The following is an 18,863-nucleotide window of genomic DNA, read 5'->3' as shown; positions in this document are numbered from 1 at the left end:
TGTGGGCAGCTGCTGCTGGTACCAGGGCAAGGCTGCAGAGTGGCTGAGGGTGCAGAGCCTTGAGGCTTTGTGGACAGGACGGCCTGCTTGCTGGCTTTAGGCCATGTCGCCTTGACTGCCAGGGGTGGGTTAGCTGCAGCCGACCTTGATCTTTTGTGTGCTGGAGGCTGGAAGTCCTGGCGAGGTCTCTTCCTGGCTGTGGTGCTCATCTTCTCACTGTGCCGGCCAAGCCAAGTCATCTCCACAGGCCCACCCAGCTACCTTCAGCATAGGAATCTGGGGGACACAGTTCCCTTGTGAAGCAGGGCAGGGCTCATCTCGGCCAGTGACATTTCTTCTCTGTAAGACTTAGAAAATTGAGTAAAAGGTAGTTTCAGGAAAGGAATGCAAGGAGAAGGTTTAGGTTTTAATGCTAAGCCAGCTGAGGTGATGTTGCTCACTCCCAGGCCTGTGTTCCCATCCCCAGCTACTGCAGGACTCCCCACTTGCCCCAGCTGGCTCCTGCTGGGCTGTCACTGCAGGCAGCCACTGTACCTGTCAGACAGTTGGGGGGTGTGGGGCTTATAAAACAGCAGGAAGTCATTTGAAAGCAGAATTTCATTTTGAGGTTGTGTTTTAGAAAACTTATATGTTTACATGAATACTTCCACTGAAGTCACTATCCACAGTTACGTAGGAGAGTGTGGGGATTTTCCAAGTAAAGGTCACCCTGTTATTAAACATGAATTTAAAAGCTCATGTTGTACAAAGTGTGAATGTGGAGAAGCATCTGACTGGCTGTTACAGTGCCTGGTACTTTTGTGCATGGCTTTACTTACTGTAATTCTGGATAAGCTCACTGCGAGTCTGACTGTTTCTTTTGTCTGCCTGCTAGGTTGATCCAAAGCTGGTCATGGAGCAGGCTGACCGTGAAGGCAGCCGAGGGAAGAACACCTTTCTCTACCAGCTGCACAAGCTTATTGTGCTCAGCCCCTGAGGCAGGCAGCTTGTGCCCAGTTGCCCTGCGGGAGCCGTGAAAACCCAGTCAGGGCTCCCCTGCAACCCTGTTCCCATGCCTGAGCATTGCCATCCTGGTCTGTGGCCCCTGAAGAGTCTCCTCCTTCCTGCTGCCTTCTCTTAGGAGAAGGGGGGTGGTGTTCTATTCAGGTGGGAAGGATTGGGAAGTCTAGTCTTTTCTAGAAACAGAAAAATCACTGTATTGACCATTTTGGAAGAAGTTGTTCTGAAAGAAGACTTTGTTTGGAAAAAGCTGTGTTTTGCTTTAAATGTATTAAGGTAAACGTGAGTGACCAGTCTTATATACCAGGTTCCAGAGTGTGCTGTGTGCCCTGTCCTGTGGCAGGAAAGAGCGGGATTGCCAATTAATCACAGGGACTGTGTGTGGTTCTTTAAAAACATGCTGTTTTCTAATTTTTTCCCCATGAGGGAAAATACCTAATTTTGGAAAACTTCAGTTTTGTATATTTAGAATTTTTTTAGTTAGGTTATAGTTCTTAGCTCATGCCTGGCAACTGGTATACCTGTGTTCAAACAATAAAAACTTTAGACGATGTTTCTGACTGTCCTTCGTTAAAGATTAGTAAGTACGTCATGCCATAAAGAGTTGAGTTGATAACCTAGTGGACCCACGTGGGCCTCTCAACTCATCATCAGTCAGGGTTTGTCAGAAGAAGCTGCGGAAGACCTGTGTGAGGGATTTGGTACATCCGTTGGCTCTGAAGTGAAGTGGAGAGGATCGCTGGAGGAAGCAGGAGCCCTTGCTGGCCACCTCATGTAGGCCACACCTAAGAACTGAGTAGATAGAAGCAGAAGTGTGTGTGCTCAAGCATCTGCGAGGGCTCCAGAGCTCGCAGGGAGGTGAGCAGTGCCCTGTGGGGGAGCATCCGTGGAATGGGGGCCACGTCGTGTGTCTGCAGCTGCCTTGCCCCATTTGGTCAGTGGGGCCAGCTCAGGAAGCCAGCGGATTCTGTATGAAGAGGCTGAAACAGACTGTGGCTGCCACAGGCTTATGTCACTGTGTCACTGGCCTGGCCTCTGCTTCCTGCCTGCTTTCGGGTCCCCATCTTGCTCTAACAGAGCCCTCGGGGTCTGGGGATTTCAGGGGCTGTGCTTCCCAGTCTCAGGCAGGAGGTGGCAGCACTGTGTTAGCACCTGGCCTCAAAGATAAGGGTTCATGTCTTTCCAAAAGGACAGCTGCACAGGCTGCAGGTGTTTCCACTGCTGTTTGCTCCTTGCAAATAGTTAACCTCTTGGTACTATTTAAATGTTTTATTATTTTTATAAAATTTAAAATTTTTAATTATAGATGGACATAATACATTTATTTATTTATTTATTTATTTTTATGTGGTGCTGAGGATTGAACCCAGTGCCTCACACATACTAGGCAAGTGCTCTACCACAGAGCTACAGCCCAGCCCCTTGAATATCTTCTAATTTTTTTATTTTTGTTTTTTCCAGTGCTGGGGGTGGAACTCGGGGCCCAGATGTGCTTTGAAACTGCTCTATGTGAGAGCAGCTCTTTGTGCTGAGTTTGTGTCATTTGTCTTTTGACTGATCACATTTTCTTTTTGCCTTTTAACTCTTACCCTCCCGTGGAGTCAAACTTGGTGCCTGCTTTATGACTCTTTAAGTATAAATAGCCTGTTCCCTGCAGCTTCTTTTTTGTCATTCATTTGCATGTGACTGAGTAACATTTTGAGTGTCAGTGTGAGTTCTGACAATCATAAACACCCAGGAAACCATGAGAAGGGAAGTACATGCTCCTGTTGCCTACAAACTTCCCCATGCCCACCCTGGCCCCATGCCCCTAGCACAGCAACTAGGGACCACTGGCTTGCTTCCTGTCATTCCAGAGCCAAGGTGCTATCTGGCGCTGTTGGGCTGGGTGTGTTCACCTCGTGATTGGGTTGCAGGGTGCCATCTAGGATGGCATTCACAGGTAGGCTGTGGGCCCTGACTTGGCTGAGTGCTGATGGCTTTATGAGAAGAGGGAGTGACTGGAGTGGGGAGTTGGGAAGACAGAGTGTGCCACCATGATGCCTTCACCACATGCGGACTGTTGGCTGGACGACCATCACCAGGTGTGTCCTCCTCCCGACCTTGGACCAGGATGGAGAGCCCAAACCAACTTCTTCCCTTTGCGCTCACCCACTGTGTGGTGCTATGCCATTTGCCACAGAAGATAGAGGCAGGGAGGCTATGCCCCATGGGTATGAGCAGCACCCCTGGCCTTTGCCCTCTCGGTGTCAGCAGTGACCTCCCTCAATATGTCCCTAGACTTCCCCAGGCATGGCCTCTGGACCCCTGTGCTCAGCATGGTTCTGGAATTTGGTAATCCTGTGTATGGACACATTATCAGTCCATTCACTTCTCAGTGGTTATCTGGGTCATTTTCAGGTATACCTTAATTACCAAGTGGCTTTGAATCATTTTGTATTGATCTTTGTGTGGACATCCTTCATTCCTCTTGGGTGAATGCTTAGGAATGGAACTGTGGGTCAGATGACAACTGTGTATTTAACTTTACAAAGTCTCAGGTGTTTTCTAGAGTGACAGCACCATTTTGTCATATTTCATTCCCCCACCCCCCCTTTTTTTTTCCTCAATACTAGATATTGAACCTAGGGTACTCTACCATTGGGCTATACCCTGAACCTTTCTTATTTTTTATTTTGAGATACAGTCTCGCTAAATTGCAGAAGGTGGCCTCAATCTTGAGATCCTCCTGTATCAGCCTTCCAAGTAACCTGGCAATCATTTTGGGTTTCTTCCAGTTATTCCAGACTCCCCAGCACTTGGTACTGGCAGTCTTGGAGTTTTGTCTTTGAACAAAAACACTGGGTGACTGTATCCTATTGATTTTAATTTTGCATTTCCTTTATGAATACTGGTGTTGTGCACCTTTTTTGTGATTATTATTTGTATAACTTTTATTGTAAAGGGTCTATTCTAAGTCTTCTCATTTTTAGAACAGTGTTGCTATCTTATAGTTATTTGAGTTTATTAGATATTCTGGGCAGAAGTTCTTTGTCAAAGATGTACATTGCAGATATTTTCTCCAAGTCTGGGTTATCTTTTCATTTCAAAAAAAGTATTTATTTTTTAGTTTTAGGAATAACGCATATCTTTATTTTATTTATTTTTATTAAATTATTTATTCTAGTTATATATGACAGCAGAATGCAGTTCATTTCATATTACACATGTAGAACACAATTTTTTAAGTCACTGATTATACACAAAGTATTTTCACACCATTTGTGTCTTCATACATGTACTTAGGGTAGTGATGTCTAACTCATTCCACCATCTTTCCTACCCCCATTTTATTTTATTTTTATGTGGTGCTGAGGATCGAACCCAGTGCCTCATGTGCTAGGCGAGCATTCTACCACTTGAGCCACAACCCCTATCTTTAATTTTTTATCTTTAATTTTTTTTTTAATTTTTATTTGTTTTAATTAGCTATACATGACAGTAGAATGCACTTATATACTTTGATATGTCATACATAGATGGGATATAATTTCTCATTTTTATCTTTACATTTTTTAATGGTGTGTTTTGAAGACTAAAATTTTTTTATTTTGATGACATTTGACTTTTATTTTATAGTTTGTTATTTTCAAGTCCTGTATGAGAAATTTTTGGCCAAGCCAAGATTGCACAGGTTGCCTGTCTGCTTCATTTGAGTTTTTACATCACTACTGATGTAAAAGTTCTATAATCCATTTCAAGTTCTATGTTTTATTTTTTCCACATTTGTTTCAGAGGGAGAGATGGGTGTTAACATGAAGTCGAGACTTTGTTTTTCCATCTGTTTGTTCAAAATCATATTCTTTCCCTATTGAATATTTGTGTGGGTTTATTTTATTTTATTTTATTTTTTAAAGAGAGAGAATTTTTTTAATATTTATTTTTTAGTTCTCAGCGGACACAACATCTTTGTTTGTATGTGGTGCTGAGGATCAAACCTGGGCCGCATGCATGCCAGGCGAGCGCGCTACCGCTTGAGCCACATCCCCAGCCCCTGTGGGTTTATTTTTGTACCCTCTTTTCTGTTCTATTGATCTATTTGTTCTGTCACCAGTACCATATGGAACTGATTGCTATAGCTTCATATTAAGTTTTTAAATTGAGTAGTGTCACTTTTCCAACTTTGTTCTTTTTCAGTGTTGAGTTGGCTATTTTGGGTCTTTTTATTCTCCATAATAGGTTAATATCCATGAAATAACTCTGTGATTGTGTTCCATATATAGGCCACAATGGGAAGAACTGACATCTTAACAATATTGAGTCTTTCTATCCATGAAAATGTAGTATCTTTATGTTTCTTTAGATCTTTAATGAGCTTTGTGGTTTTCCTCAGGTAGATTTTATACATATTTTGTTGGATTTGAATCTAAAAATTTCTTTTTTGGCAGTGCTACTGTGAATGGTGGTATATTTTAAGTTTCAAATTCTAATTGTTCATTGCTAAAATATAGAAAAGCAATTTAATTTTGTTTATAAACCTTGCATCCTATGGTCTTGCTTATTAGTTCTAGGAGTTTTTTTTTTCCTGGAATTGGGCATTCTTTGGGAGTTTCCATATAAACAATCATGACATCTATGAAGACAAATTTAATTCTTCCTTCCCAAGCTGCATGTCTTTTATTTCCTTTTCTTGTCTTGTTGTATTAGCCAGGACTTCTAGTACAATGTGAAATAGTGGTGAGAAGAGATACCCATGCCTCATGTTTGGTCTCAGAGACAGAAATTTCAGTCCTTTACCATTAAGTCTAATGTTAAATGTATTTTTTATGAATGTTTTTCATATAAATTCCCTTGTATTTGTAGTTTGCTGAGAGTTTTGATCATGAATGTGTTAGATTTTGTCAAATACTTTTTCTGCTTCTATTGATTGTGTGATATTTTTCTTCTTTGATCCTACTGATGTGATGGTATGTATTATTTGTTTTTCGAGTGTTATAGTGGTCTTGCATACCTAGTGTAAATATACTTGATCATGGTGTATGATATTTGAAACACTGTTGGATTCTGTTTGCTAATACTACTTTTTTTTTTACATCTGTGTTCTTGAGAGATACTGGTCTGTATATTTCCTTTCTTGTGATGTCTTTGTCTGGTTTTGCTATTAGAGTAATAGTGGCCTTATAGAATGAGTTAGGAAGTGTTCTTCTATTTCTTGGAAGAGATGAAAAGAAGTGGTGCCATTTCTTCCTTAAATGCTGGGGTGAAGTCACTGAAACCATCTGGGCCTGGTACTTGCTGTCTTAGAAAGTTGTTAACTTGGGCTGGGGATGTGGCTCAAGCGGTAGCGCGCTTGCCTGGCATGCATGCGGCCTGGGTTCGATCGGTACCACATACAAAACAAAGATGTTGTGTCTGCCAAAAAACTAAAAAAAATAAATATTAAAAAATTTTCTCTTTCTCTCTTTCTCTTTAAAAAAAATAAAGTTGTTTACTATTTATTCCATTTTTTTAGTAGACATAGGCATAAACAGAGTATCTCTGTTTCTCCCCATATGAGTCATGGCAGGTTATGTCTTTCAAGGAATTCATCTTAGATATCAAATAGACACAGGATTGTTATTTTTTAAAAATTTTCTTACTGTCCATGGCATCAGTAGTGATGGCCTCTGTTTCATTTCTGGTTTTTATAATTTATATTCCATGCCTTTTTTTTTTTTTGGTTAGACTGGCTAGAGTTTTATCAATTTTATTGCTCTTTTTAAAGAACAAGCTTTTGGTTTCATTGGTTTTTCTCTGGTTTTGCCTGTTTTAAATTTTTTCTGTGCTAATTTTTATTTTCTTTTATTTTGCTTACTTTAGGTTTATATTGTTGTTGTTCTCTCTGGTTTTCTAAAACTGAGGCTTAAATTCTCCACGTGTGTGCAGCCCATGTGCACAGATGCTGTGGATGGAACCCAGGGCCTGGCGTGTGTGAAGCACGTGCTCCACCTTTGAGCTGCATTCCCAGCTTGAAGCTTAACTTCTTGATTTTATATATATATATATATATTTTTTTTTTTACTTCACAGCTTTATTGAGGTAAAATCAAAGAACAATAAAATGTTCATATTTGAGGTATGCAATTTGATCAGTTTTGACATGTAACCAATACAACCAATATAAAAAGCATTTCTATTACTTTTTTATTTGAAATCGTGCAGACTATGTTTCCTACATGATTTATTACATTAGAAATAAATCACTTTAAGATACATAGAACCGGAGCTGGGAATGTGGCTCAAGCAATAACGCGCTCGCCTGGCTTGCGCGGGGCGCTGGGTTCGATCCTCAGCACCACATAAAAATAAAATAAAGATGTTGTGTCCACCGAAAACTAAAAGAAAAAAAAATATTAAAAAATTTTCTCTCTCTTTAAAAAAAAAAGATTCATAGAACCCACCCCCACATGTCAATTATTTCAAAATTAAATAGAGCACTTATAAATATCCCTGAGGTCAAGGAATAAAATACAAGAAAAGTACATAAAAAGTGCTTTTGACTAAGTGATAAGAAAAGCTTAAAATATCAGGATCCCTGGGATGAAACAGTACTAGATGAACATTTATAACTTAAAGTGCTTATATCAGAAAGAGGCTAGAATAATAATCAAATTATTTTTAAATTAAGTAGTAGGAAGGAAATAAGAGTAGGAGCAGAAATATATGAAACAGAGAAGAAATAACAGCTAAAATTTGATAAACAAGTCTAATTAATAAAAAAGCAAGAACACAAAAATTTAATATCATTGGAAAGGGAGCTATCAAAGTAACCTTACAAATGCTAAAAATATATTAATATTACAATTGTATGTCAACATATGTGATAGCTTACATAATGTGGTCTATATTAGAGAAGGATCTGTGGGGTGCTGAGAAGAAAGTGTATTCAGCCATTGGTGGATGAAATATTCTATGTCTGTTAAGTCTCAATTATTGATTGTATTATTTAGTTCTAGAGTTTCTTTGTTTAGTTTTTGTTTGGGAGGTCTACTCAGTAGTGAGAGAGTTGTGTCAGAGTCACCCAGTATTATTGTGTTGTAGTCTGTTTGATTCTCAAAGTTGACAAGAGTTTGTTTGATGTACTTAGATGCTCCATTGTTTGGGGAATAAATATTTATGATTGTTATGTCTTGTTGATATATAATTTCCTTAAACAGTATGAAATGGCCTTCTTTGTCCCTTCTGATTAACTTTGGCTTGAAGTCCACTTTATCTGATATGAGGAAAGAAACCCCTGCTTTTTTATGTGGTCCATTTGAGTGGTATATTTTTTCTCATCCTTTCACCTTCAGTCTGTGGATGTCTTTGCCTATGAGGTGAGGCTCTTGGAGACAACATATGGTCGATTCTTGTTTTTTAATCCAATCTACCACTTTGTGTCTTCTCGTTGATGAGTTTTGGCAGTTAATGTTATTGAGATATGATTTGTGTTCCCAGTCATTTTGTCTTATTTTTAATTTTTAATTTGAATTAGTTTCTCCTTTTTTTCTTTTTTCTTTTTCTTTTTTTTTTTTTTTTTTTTTTTTTTTTTTTTTTTTTTTTGGTGCTAGGGATGGAACCCAGGGCCTTGTGCATGCAAGGCAAGCACTCTACCAACTGAGCCATACCCAGCCCTAGTTTCTCCTTTTATTGGCTGTTCCTTTAGTCTAGTTTCTCCCTTTGCTGGTCTTCACTTTTTTTTCCCATTTTTATCTTCATTGAATATTTTGTTGAGAATATTTGTGGTAGCCTTTCTGGTTGCAAATTCTTTTACTTTAATTGTTGATCATGGAAGGTTTTTATTTTTTCTTCAAATATGAAGCTTAATTTTGCTGGATATAGTATTCTTGGTTTGCATCCACTTTCTTTCAGAACTTGGAATATGTTATTCTAGGACTTCCTAGTTTGGAGCATCTGCATTGAGAAATCAGCTGTATTGGTCTCCCCCTACACGTAATCTGATATTTTCTCTTGCAGCCTTTAAAATTCTATCTTTATTCTGTATGTATTTTAGGCATTTTCATTATAATGGGCCTTGATGTGGGTCTGTTGTAATTTTGTACATTTGGCATCCTGTAAGCCTCTTGTATTTGATTTTCCATTTCATTATTTAGCTTTGGGAAATTTTCTGGTATTATTTCATCAAAAAAGATTGTGCATTCCTTTGGTTTCTATCTCTGAGCATTCATCTAACCCAGTAAATCTTAAATCCGGTTTTTGCATGCTATCCCATAAGTTCTGTTCATTGTTTCTTAATATCTTCTGTCCGTGGTCCACTTTATAGAGTTTGTATTTTGTCTTCATCACTTGAGATTCTGTCTTCCAAGTGGTCTAGTCTGTTGGTGATGCTTTCTATTGAATTTTTAATTTGGTTTACTGTTTCCTTCATTTCAAGAATTTCTGTTTTTCCCCCCCAGAATTTATCTCTTTATTGAAGTAATCTTTTGCTACCCGTATATGGTCTCTTACATCATCCTTTACTTTGCAGATCAGTTTAACTATGTACATTCTAAACTCCTTCTCTGACATTTCTTCCACTGTGGTGTTGGTGAATTCTGTTATTGGCGTATCTTGGTTTGCTTGGAGTGATTTGTTTCCTTGCTTTTTCATATTGTCTGTCTGTCTACCCATCTAACAGTATGAATCTGAGGCAGTAGAGTTTCTTTCCTGTGGACTTAATAATGTCCCTAAAGGTTTCCAGTACATCACTGTTTAGAGGGAGACAAATAATAGCAACCAATGCAAACAATTTACAGCATTAAACCAAATAGTTCCTACTATGATGTCTACAATGTTAATTATCACAATAAACAGAAATGATATGATCAGTTATTGCCTATAATAAAAATAGCAAGTTTGTGAAAGGGTTTACATTTTCAAATGGCGGACAGGGAGAAAACAGAAGTGATATAGGATGTGATGATTATAAGGGATTATGATTATTAGGAGAGAAGAACAAGAAAAAGATTAAGAGTGAAAGAGAGAACAATAGAGATTGGCTGTTAGCAGAAGAAAAGAGAAAATCAAGGGAAATAGGTTAGAGGAAAAATATATATAAAGCAAAAATTTTTTACAAATTAAAAACAGGACTGGGATTGTGATTCAGTGATAGAATGCTCACCTAGCATATTGAGGTGCTAGGTTCAATCCTCAGCACCATATAAAAAATAAGTAAAAAATGTTATTGTGTTCAACTACAACTAAAAAAAAATTTTAAATTAAAAATAGATACAAAAAATTTTTAAAAAACTAAAATATATTATTAAAACATCCTAGTTCACAAAAAACTAATCCATGTAAAATAACTGGCTTCAAGATGCTAGAGATAAGAAAAAAATAAATGTATAGATGTCCATGTACCATTAAGGTCACAATTAAACAGTGAAAAAGAATTTTTAAAAAGAAAAAAAAATCCTGATGAAAAGTTAAAGAATTCTTTCCATTGGAAATCAAAATATTCTCAGCTTCTCTTCTCAGCAGTTTTAGGTGGGGTCTCCTGGAGTGCCACGTTCCACCCTCAGGATTCCTGGAGTGAGAAAAGTAATTCCATAGGTGGAATTCCTGGAAGCAGGGTTTAAGCTTAGGCAGGCTCCAGGCTCTTTGCTGAATGCTAATTGGTCTGGAGATTTTAAAGAAGCACACTTGTAGTGCCCAGTACTTGCTGGTCCGCACTGGAAGACTGTACCCCAGGGATCTCTCCTGAGTTCCACTTGTGGTGGGGGATGCAATTCTTAGTCCCTGTGTCACTTTCAAACCCCAAATTTCCTGGTTTCAGGTTTGTCCTGCCCCTGCCCTTCCAAGTTCCCAGCCAGATGCATCTCTCCCCAGGAGGTTCTGCACCTTCCACCATGAGCTAAAAATCTTATAATTTACCTAGATTGTGCTACTCTGTTACCGTGACAGAAAAAAAAGAATAAGACAAGTTCTTTGTGGATTTAAATTGGGTTGTGTTTTTGTTGAGTGTCAGGAGTTCTTTATATATTTTAGATGTGAAACAGATCAGATATGTGATTTGCAAATATTTTCTCCTGTCTTTTAAATTTTTTTTTTTTGGTACCAGGGATTGAACCTGGGGTGCTTAACCACTGAACTATATCCCTAGCTCTGTTTATTTTTTATTTTTTGAGGGAGGGTCTCACTAAGTGCTTAGGACCTTGCTAAGTTGCTGAGGTTTGCCTTGAATTTATGATCCTTCTGCCTTAGCCTCCTGAGTTGCTGGGATTTTCAGGCATGTCCCACTGTACCAGGCCTAACTTCTTGATAATGCCCTTTGGTACACCTATGTTCTTTAGTTTTGGTGAGGTCCAATTCATCTAGCCTTTGTCATCCATGTTTTTGGTATAAGATTCATTGCCAGATCAAAGGTCATGTAGATTTACTCCTGTTTTTTTTTTTCTTATAATGGTTTTATAGTTTTAGCTTTTATATTGAGGCATTTTGTGCCAATTTTTGTTGGATGAGGTAGGGATCCCAACTTTTAGCTAGACTAAGAAAAACAGAAGATGTGAATAGCTCAAATCAGAAATTAACGGGAGCCTTTCCACCACCCATAAGGATCACTACCAGGACTGCAAGAAGATGCCAGGAAGGTGTATGCCAACAGACTAGACAAAACAGGTGATGTGGACAGATTTCAGGAACACAGTTGCCAATGCTGAGAAGAAGAAACAAAATCTCAACAGACTTGTAGCAAGCAAAAGAGAACTGGATCCTTGGTCAGAACCTCACACCAGAGTCAGGAATAGGTGGCCATGCAAAGCGTTAAGAGGAACTGACAGCAGTCCTGCTGCGTCCCTTCCAGGCACCCATCCTGAGCTGTTCTCTGCCAGACAGACATTGTTTGTCCTCCGTGGACCGAGATGGAGAAGTCCCCAGTGAAAGCTGGCAGATGGCAGCCAACAGCACCCTAGAAGATTGGGTACCACGATGCCTGGCTGCGCTGCGTCTCCAGGGTTGCGTCTGCCCCAGTGTGCTGGTGAGGTGGCTATCTTTACCCACCAGGATGAGGGAGAACGTGGAGCAGGGTCTGCATCTTCCTGGAGCACAGACTGGTGCCAGTGTAGGTTTGGTTTTTCAAAACAGCATTTGTGTGTCATAATTCAGCCAGAGGTTTTTTGTGGATGAGGATTGGTGGTGACATTATACACTTGATGGTGAGGTATGGAGCCATGAGCCCCTGATCTTGTCTAAGTAACTAAGGTTGTGAGTGAAAAGAACACAGGTGGTTGCAGCCTGGAGCTCTGGAGGCCAGGTGTCCCCCGCTATTGTCCTGCACAATGACAGCTCTTCCAGAGCAGGCTTGGCTGGCAGGGGGATGTTGTGGGGACAGGTGGTGAACCCACTTGCAGGCGCCCTAGTTTTGGCTCTGCTGAAGGTAGCAAACACCTTGTATTTGGCACCTGGCACAGCCCACTGGCAGATCAGCTGGGAAGTAATGCAGCCCCGTCGCTGAGAAAGCTAGAGTGAGTGTTGTCAGTAGAGCATGTGACAAGACAGCAGTGTAGATGGGACTGCAGGGTCATCTCTGATCAGTGGTAGTGGAAACACTCATTGCTCACCTGGCAGAAGAAGTCCATCCAAAATCACCTTCATGACCATGTTAGTATTAAGACAAACAACAACCCACTGTGTCGCATTTGCCTGGGAAAATGGTGGCTCCAAAAAAAACCCATGGTGGAGTTCTCATCCACAAAAACAGGGAGAACCACTCCCCCAAACCTGTCTGGAAGAGAACTAACTTTGATGAAAATGTTTTAGAAAATTCAAGCCAAGAAAAGCTGGGTGTGGTGGTGCATGCGTATGATTCCAGTGATTCAGGAGGCTGAGGTGGGAACATTGCAGATTCAAGGCCAGCCTGGGAAATTGAGCAAGACCCTGTCTCAAAATAAAAAGGGCTGGGATGTGGCTCAATGGTAATGCACCCCTGGATTCAATTCCTGGAACCAATAAATAAATGAATGAGAGGGAGGGAAGGAGCGAGCGGGAGATAGAACAAAAGAAAAGATTAAGCAAAAAGTGAAAACAAGTTAACTGGCTTCGGTTCCAGAAGCTGAGGCAGGAGGATTAGCAATTTAGTGAGGCCCTAAGCAATTTAGCAATACCTTGTCTCTAAATAAAGGTCTGGGGATGTGGGTCAGTGGTTAGGCTCCCCTGGGTTCAATCCCTGGTATAATATTAAAAAAAAAAAAAAAGCAGAAGCTATTTTGTTTAGGAAATTGAACAAGGACTTATACTGGTTTAGTGAAATTCATTCCAGAAAATACTTGTTCAGTGAAAACTCATTATTATAGATATAGTACCACTTGATATATTTTAAAATAGCAGGGTGGAAATTTTGGAGTCAGGACACATTGTATATATCACTTGTTTAAAATAGCAGGGTGGAAATTTTGGAGTCAGGACACATTGTATATATCACTTGTTTAAAATAGCAGGGTGGAAATTTTGGAGTCAGGACACATTGTAGCTGAAGTGTTCCAACTTGATTTCTGAAGGCATGTATCCCTTCCTCCCACTGCTCTGTGGCCACTGTCCTGTTTCTGGGTGCACATCAGGCCAGCACCACCGCAGCATGGACAAGGCTGCTCTAGCTGGCAGGGTGGACTGGGGCTGCCTTTCATCTCCTGCCAGCCTGGTACCCACAAGCTACTCCTTTCTCTCTGCACACTCTGTCCCTTGCACTTGGACTTCTTCCCCTTCTGAGTCTTCATCTTCCTCCTCAAGCCCCCAGAAGGGTCACTTCTGCCAACTGCTTTGGGCCTCCGGACAGAAAGAAGCACCCCTTTCCTGTTGTACAATCTGTGTGTGCTGCCAGAATTGATCAATCCATTTGTTCACCAAGCATTTTCTATGGTTAGCAGGGTTTCTAGGTGAGTGTCCCAGCCCCTGGACTGGGGCTAAGCCTCCTGAGATAGTGGTTTTCATGCTGTATAGGTCTCTGGAGGGCTGAATCTTCAATTTGTTAATTTCTGAATCTGAGGAACCCGACACCTAATTGATATTCAGATATGGTCTGAATAGATCCATCCTCAGGAGCTGGGAAGGGGTTTGCTGGTCTGTATGGATGTGTGTCCTGAGAGCCTGGAGGATTTCTGACCAGAGCGGGAGCCTAGGAGTTAAGGGAAACAGCATGACCCCACCACGGGGGCAAAAGCAGGCCTTGCTCCCAGGCCTCTCAACCCTGCACACCCACCCCAGCCCCTTGGTTGTCATGGGGCTCGTTGCTATGGCAATGTCAAAGTGCTGCTTTCAGATGTGAGAGCGACCTGTTAAATGTAAAATGGATTGTTGAGTTGGAATGACAGCACTTGAGTCTCAAAATGCAGGAATAAATTACTATAAATGTAAATATTTTTAGGGGAAAACTTTGTAAATAATTGAATATCAGCTGGGTCCTGGGTTACTGGACAAATGCTAGAGACAGAAATGAGCCTCTTGCCTAGACACACAAGAATCGTGCCATAAGGCTGTTGACCATGGCCTGGTCTCTGCCTCCATGGGGGTAGGATGTATGGGAACATTTCCTGGGCATTTTGTTAAGAGACTTAGCGTCTCATCTGACCTCTGAAGGATGAGGAGGGTCAGGTAAGGAGTGCTTGGGGAGGGCCAGGCACTGCAGCCCTTCTGCGAGCTGTGATCAGGGTGTCGGGCTGTGGGCCACAGGCAGGGAAGCTGATAGGTGGAGAGCACGTTTTCGTCTGCCCTGCACCACCCACTTTCACCCTGAGAACTGATCCTGCACACCCCAGCTCTGAATATCACTTCTCCTCTCCTGTTGGGAACACCAATGTGCCAAGCAGCCTGTGAGGAGCAGCATACACAGAAGGCTAGAAACACAGGACTGCGCAGAACAGGGATAAGGGTGACCTCAGTGTGCACCTCTCTTCCCTTATAAGACCCACTTAGGACCAGGGATTGAATGCTGTAGTCAGTAAAGCTGATATAATGTAGCAATAGAAGTCAATTTCCCTTGAATTAAAAGTATATTATTTTTATGGGGGGTACTGGGGATTGAACTGAGGGGTACTCAACCCTAAGCAACACCCCCAGCCCTGTTTTGTATTTTATTTAGAGACAGGGTCTCACTGTGTTGCTTAGCACCTCGCCGTTGCCTAGGCTGGCTTTGAACACACAATGCTCCTGTCTCAGCCTTCCAAAGCACTGGGATTACAGGCATGTGCCTCTGCACCCAGCCATGTTTTTCTAGTTTATGATGAATTCACAAAATAGATGGTGCTTGACTACAAAGAGATACATTTTAAAAATAAGAGTACTTTAAGGCTAAACTTATGATCACAATTCATTAAAATTACACCACTGAGTTGACCTCCCTCTTCCAAGTTTTAACTCCTGAAAGTTAAAAAAAAAAAAAATGCTCCTGAACACCTTTTGGATCAAAGAAGAAAATAAGAGTGTAACTATGAACTCCCCAAGGCAGCAAAGAGAACTTCACACCACAACTGTGAGAAAAAAAGCAGCAGGTACTCATAACAAATCAGAAAACAAAGGTCTAGAGGAGAAATGTATTGTACCTATAGCATCAAGAAAAAGAAATTTACCAGGATTAATAAGTTCAAAAGCTGCATCCATAAAAATAAGCGTCTTATAAATCAGATCTAAGACAAAAAACAAGATGAGCTGAAGGCCTCACAATCCCACCACCAGAAATGGCAGAGCATCAGACGGGTTCATAGTCTTGAGAAAACAGAGAACTCAAACTCTGCTTCACCTCTCCCAGGCCACAAAACTATCAGGAGCCTTCAGTTCTTAAAATGAACCAAAGGTACAAAGTTAAGCTGGCTTTTTAACTTGACGGCAGACCTATTGGAGACAGTATCAGAAAACTGCACCCTGCTCCCGTGGTCTCCATGAGGAAATGGATTGTTTCCTGTCCTTTCAGACACTGTGTCAACCAGTGAGATCCCATTCTTGGTCATGAATGTGTGGAGATGTGAAGGCTGGCACCATAATTCACCTCAAAAACTTTGAGAACTGGAGCCCTTTGACACTTGGTGATGAGCTTGTCAACAGTAGCTAGAAGGGTGCTGGCCTTGCCTTGAAGGCATCTCAGCAATTTATGAGACTGTACCCACCACAGGACCGAGGATGTAGGAGGGAAGATCCCTTTAAGAGATTCTGGGCATCCTGCTTTCACAGGCAGAGCCACACCGGCACTCAAAGGTCACTGCGGCCATGGTTCTGGGGGTGATGAGCTGGTGGCAGACGGTGGTATCTTCCACATGGTGCTGGTTCTGCAGGGATCCAGGATGCTGGAGTTAAGGGAGCATGGAGGCTCCCACAGAGGGGAGCATGGAGGCTCCCACAGAGATTTCAGAGGAAGGCCTGGGAGGCCAGGCAAAGTGTAGAGTCAGAGTCTCTGTGGTCAGCTGAGAGGGTGATTTGTGAAACTCTGAAGGTGAAGCTGAAGCCAAAATGGAGACCCCAGGAATTAAGTGAGGCCAGTAACATGTTGTCTGCTGAGAAAAGCTGCTGGCTACATAGAGAACCAGGCTAAGAGAAGCCTGTGTGCACTGCAGAGAGCAAGGCCCAGGGGCAGGGCTGCCCAGGCTCCCTGGACAGCACACTGTCCCCCGTGTGCCCCAGATGTAGAGGTGGAGCTACAAATAATATCTGCCTGGCTGGATTTTGGCCTTGCTTTGGCTGCACCCTTTCTTTCCAAGACCCTATTCCTTTTGGAGAGGGGATGTTTACCCTCGGTGGCTGTACACTGGATATATATACTTGCTTTTGATTTTTACAGGGCTCACAGCCAGGAGTTTGTCTTGAGTCTCAGAAAAGACTTCAACATTGACTTTTGGGCAGGTCTGAAACTGTTATGACTAGGGACTCTTGGAGTTGAACTAAATGCATCTTGCATTGTGAGATGGACATGAACTTTTGGGGGCCAGAGCAGAACCTTATGGGTTGGATATGAGGTGTCCCTGAAACTCCTTTTGGTGCAGGAATATTTGGAAGTGGACTGATTGGTTTAACTGTAGACAGCTGGAGTGTGGCTGGAGGAGCGGGTCCCTTGGGCTTGCCTGGAAGGGTACATCTACCCTGTGGGGCTCTCTGTGCTTCCTGATCCCACCATGAGTGAGGAGCTTCCCTGCGCTGGGCCCTTCTGCCATGATGTGTGGTGTCATCTTGGCCCAGAGCAGTGGATTTGGCCATCCATGGATTGAGTCCTCCGAAACTGAGTCACAGATAAACTTGCCCTCCTCCGAGTTGTTCTTGTCAGAAAGCTGACTGAAACCAGCCAAGGGGAGCTGGAGGATGGAAGCCACTCGCAGTTGATGGCAGAAGCCAGTTCCTGCCAGCGCTGGCTGCCTGGCTGCAGGCTTGCCTCGTTATTTTTGATAGGTGAGTCCATCACTCATAGATTCTGTTTGATAGAGTACGTACTGAAAGAAAGAGATAGTAAAAGGATTTGTGTTCAATTAACGAGCACTACGCTGCAGAGAGACTATTCAGAGTCAAAACTAGACACCAAAGCCCATAGATATATCCTAGATGAAGTGTGGCCATGAACACATGCTTGTAGGCTATTTATTCAGACTCACCTAAATTCAAAGTAATTCTTGACCCAGACCAGCTGGCCACTCGGAAAGGTCTGAGTTTGCTTCCTTTAGAAGCACAGTGGGTCTCCATGCCGTTCAAGGTCACGCAGATCTGAGCAAGCTGAGGTTAAGCACCTTCTCTCCCCACCATGAAGTAGCTACGCTACTCTAGGGAACAAAAAGGATGTGTAGGGCTCAGGAATAAGCAGCAGCCCAGTGAGACAGCAGGTAATTACACAGTGTGGTGAGAAAGGGCACAGAGATGTACCCTGCGTTTGGGCATATTCTTGATTATTTCTGAGCTCACTTCTGTATTGGAATAATTATCTTACTTAGTACATTAACTTGAAAAGGCTTTTGTAAGTAAAAGAGAAAATTACCATTTTAACCTCAGAAAAGTAGTGTAATGTTAAAAGACCACAGACAAAGGCTCTAGAAGAGTCTGAAATTAGACTGTGCTTTTGAAGACCTGTAATTAGAAACTGGCATGCTGTCGCTTACACGACGTTTCTGCGTTTCTGTTGAAATTGTGCTTCACAAAGAGCTACTCAGGCTCCAGTTGCTATGAACCACTTTGACTGGGGAACAATTTCTGCCTCACAGACGGAGCTGGCAGTGAGCACAGCACTGCCATCTAGCCCGTTCCACCGGGAACCGCAGGCCCTGCCTCCACCCTGGTGGCCCCAGCAGGCAGAGCGCCAGGCCTTCCTACATGGCAGGGTGCAGGGTCGGTGTGTGTGGGGGGGTGGCGGGGGTGGGGGGTGGTGCTGAGTTCAGGTTGTCGTTTGGTATTATTGGTTGCTTGGGCTTATAAAACCACTTCGATTTGGGATGATATGAAACTAAAAGATGCCACCAGGATTAGAGACACAACAGCAGCATGGCTGGCCTTTCTGGCATCCCCTTCTTTTTTCATGAAACACTGAAAAATCTGAGTCCCCACCCCCTTTAAAATCATCTGAGGTGTGACTTCCAGGCAGGGCAGGAGCAGACCTGAATCCCAGTTCTGAGCTTTGGTGGTCTCCCTGCCAGGGTCCCCTGTCCCCACAAGGCCTGCAGGGGTTGCGGTCTCTGTGGGAGTGCTCTGGGTGTGGCGGGAGCCAGATGTCCATGTGGGGATGCCAGTGCCCAGCAGGGTTCCCAAGGTTCCTTAGGCCCCTGTGAGTCAGTTGTCCTTCACTGTCCTTGGCCATTGGTCTGGCTTCGGTCCTGAAGAGCTGGATGAGTCCACTCTGCCTGTTCCGCCTACGCTGCCCTGAACTGGCCTTTAGGGTGCGCGCTTTGGCTTCTCTTGGGTGAATGCCTGGGG

At 42.3% G+C, this 18,863-nt stretch overlaps 1 protein-coding gene across 2 annotated transcripts in view; it reads left to right on the top strand.

The window, feature by feature from the left end:
- The window catches only part of Tdrd9 (tudor domain containing 9), a 97,766-nt gene extending 96,790 nt beyond the window's left edge, over nucleotides 1-976 (top strand). For both annotated transcript variants that reach the window (XM_026405545.2, XM_077800026.1), the window contains exon 36: nucleotides 875-976. In XM_026405545.2, coding sequence (XP_026261330.2) covers nucleotides 875-976 — 102 coding nt within the window. The remainder of the gene's footprint in view (nucleotides 1-874) is intronic.
- Nucleotides 977-18,863: the final 17,887 nt, after the last annotated feature.

Source organism: Urocitellus parryii, chromosome 6 (genome assembly GCF_045843805.1).
Source record: "Urocitellus parryii isolate mUroPar1 chromosome 6, mUroPar1.hap1, whole genome shotgun sequence".
NCBI classification, from domain to species: Eukaryota; Metazoa; Chordata; class Mammalia; order Rodentia; family Sciuridae; genus Urocitellus; species Urocitellus parryii.
Note: the sequence above shows the minus strand (reverse complement) of the source record. Positions and strands in the feature narration are given on the sequence as shown.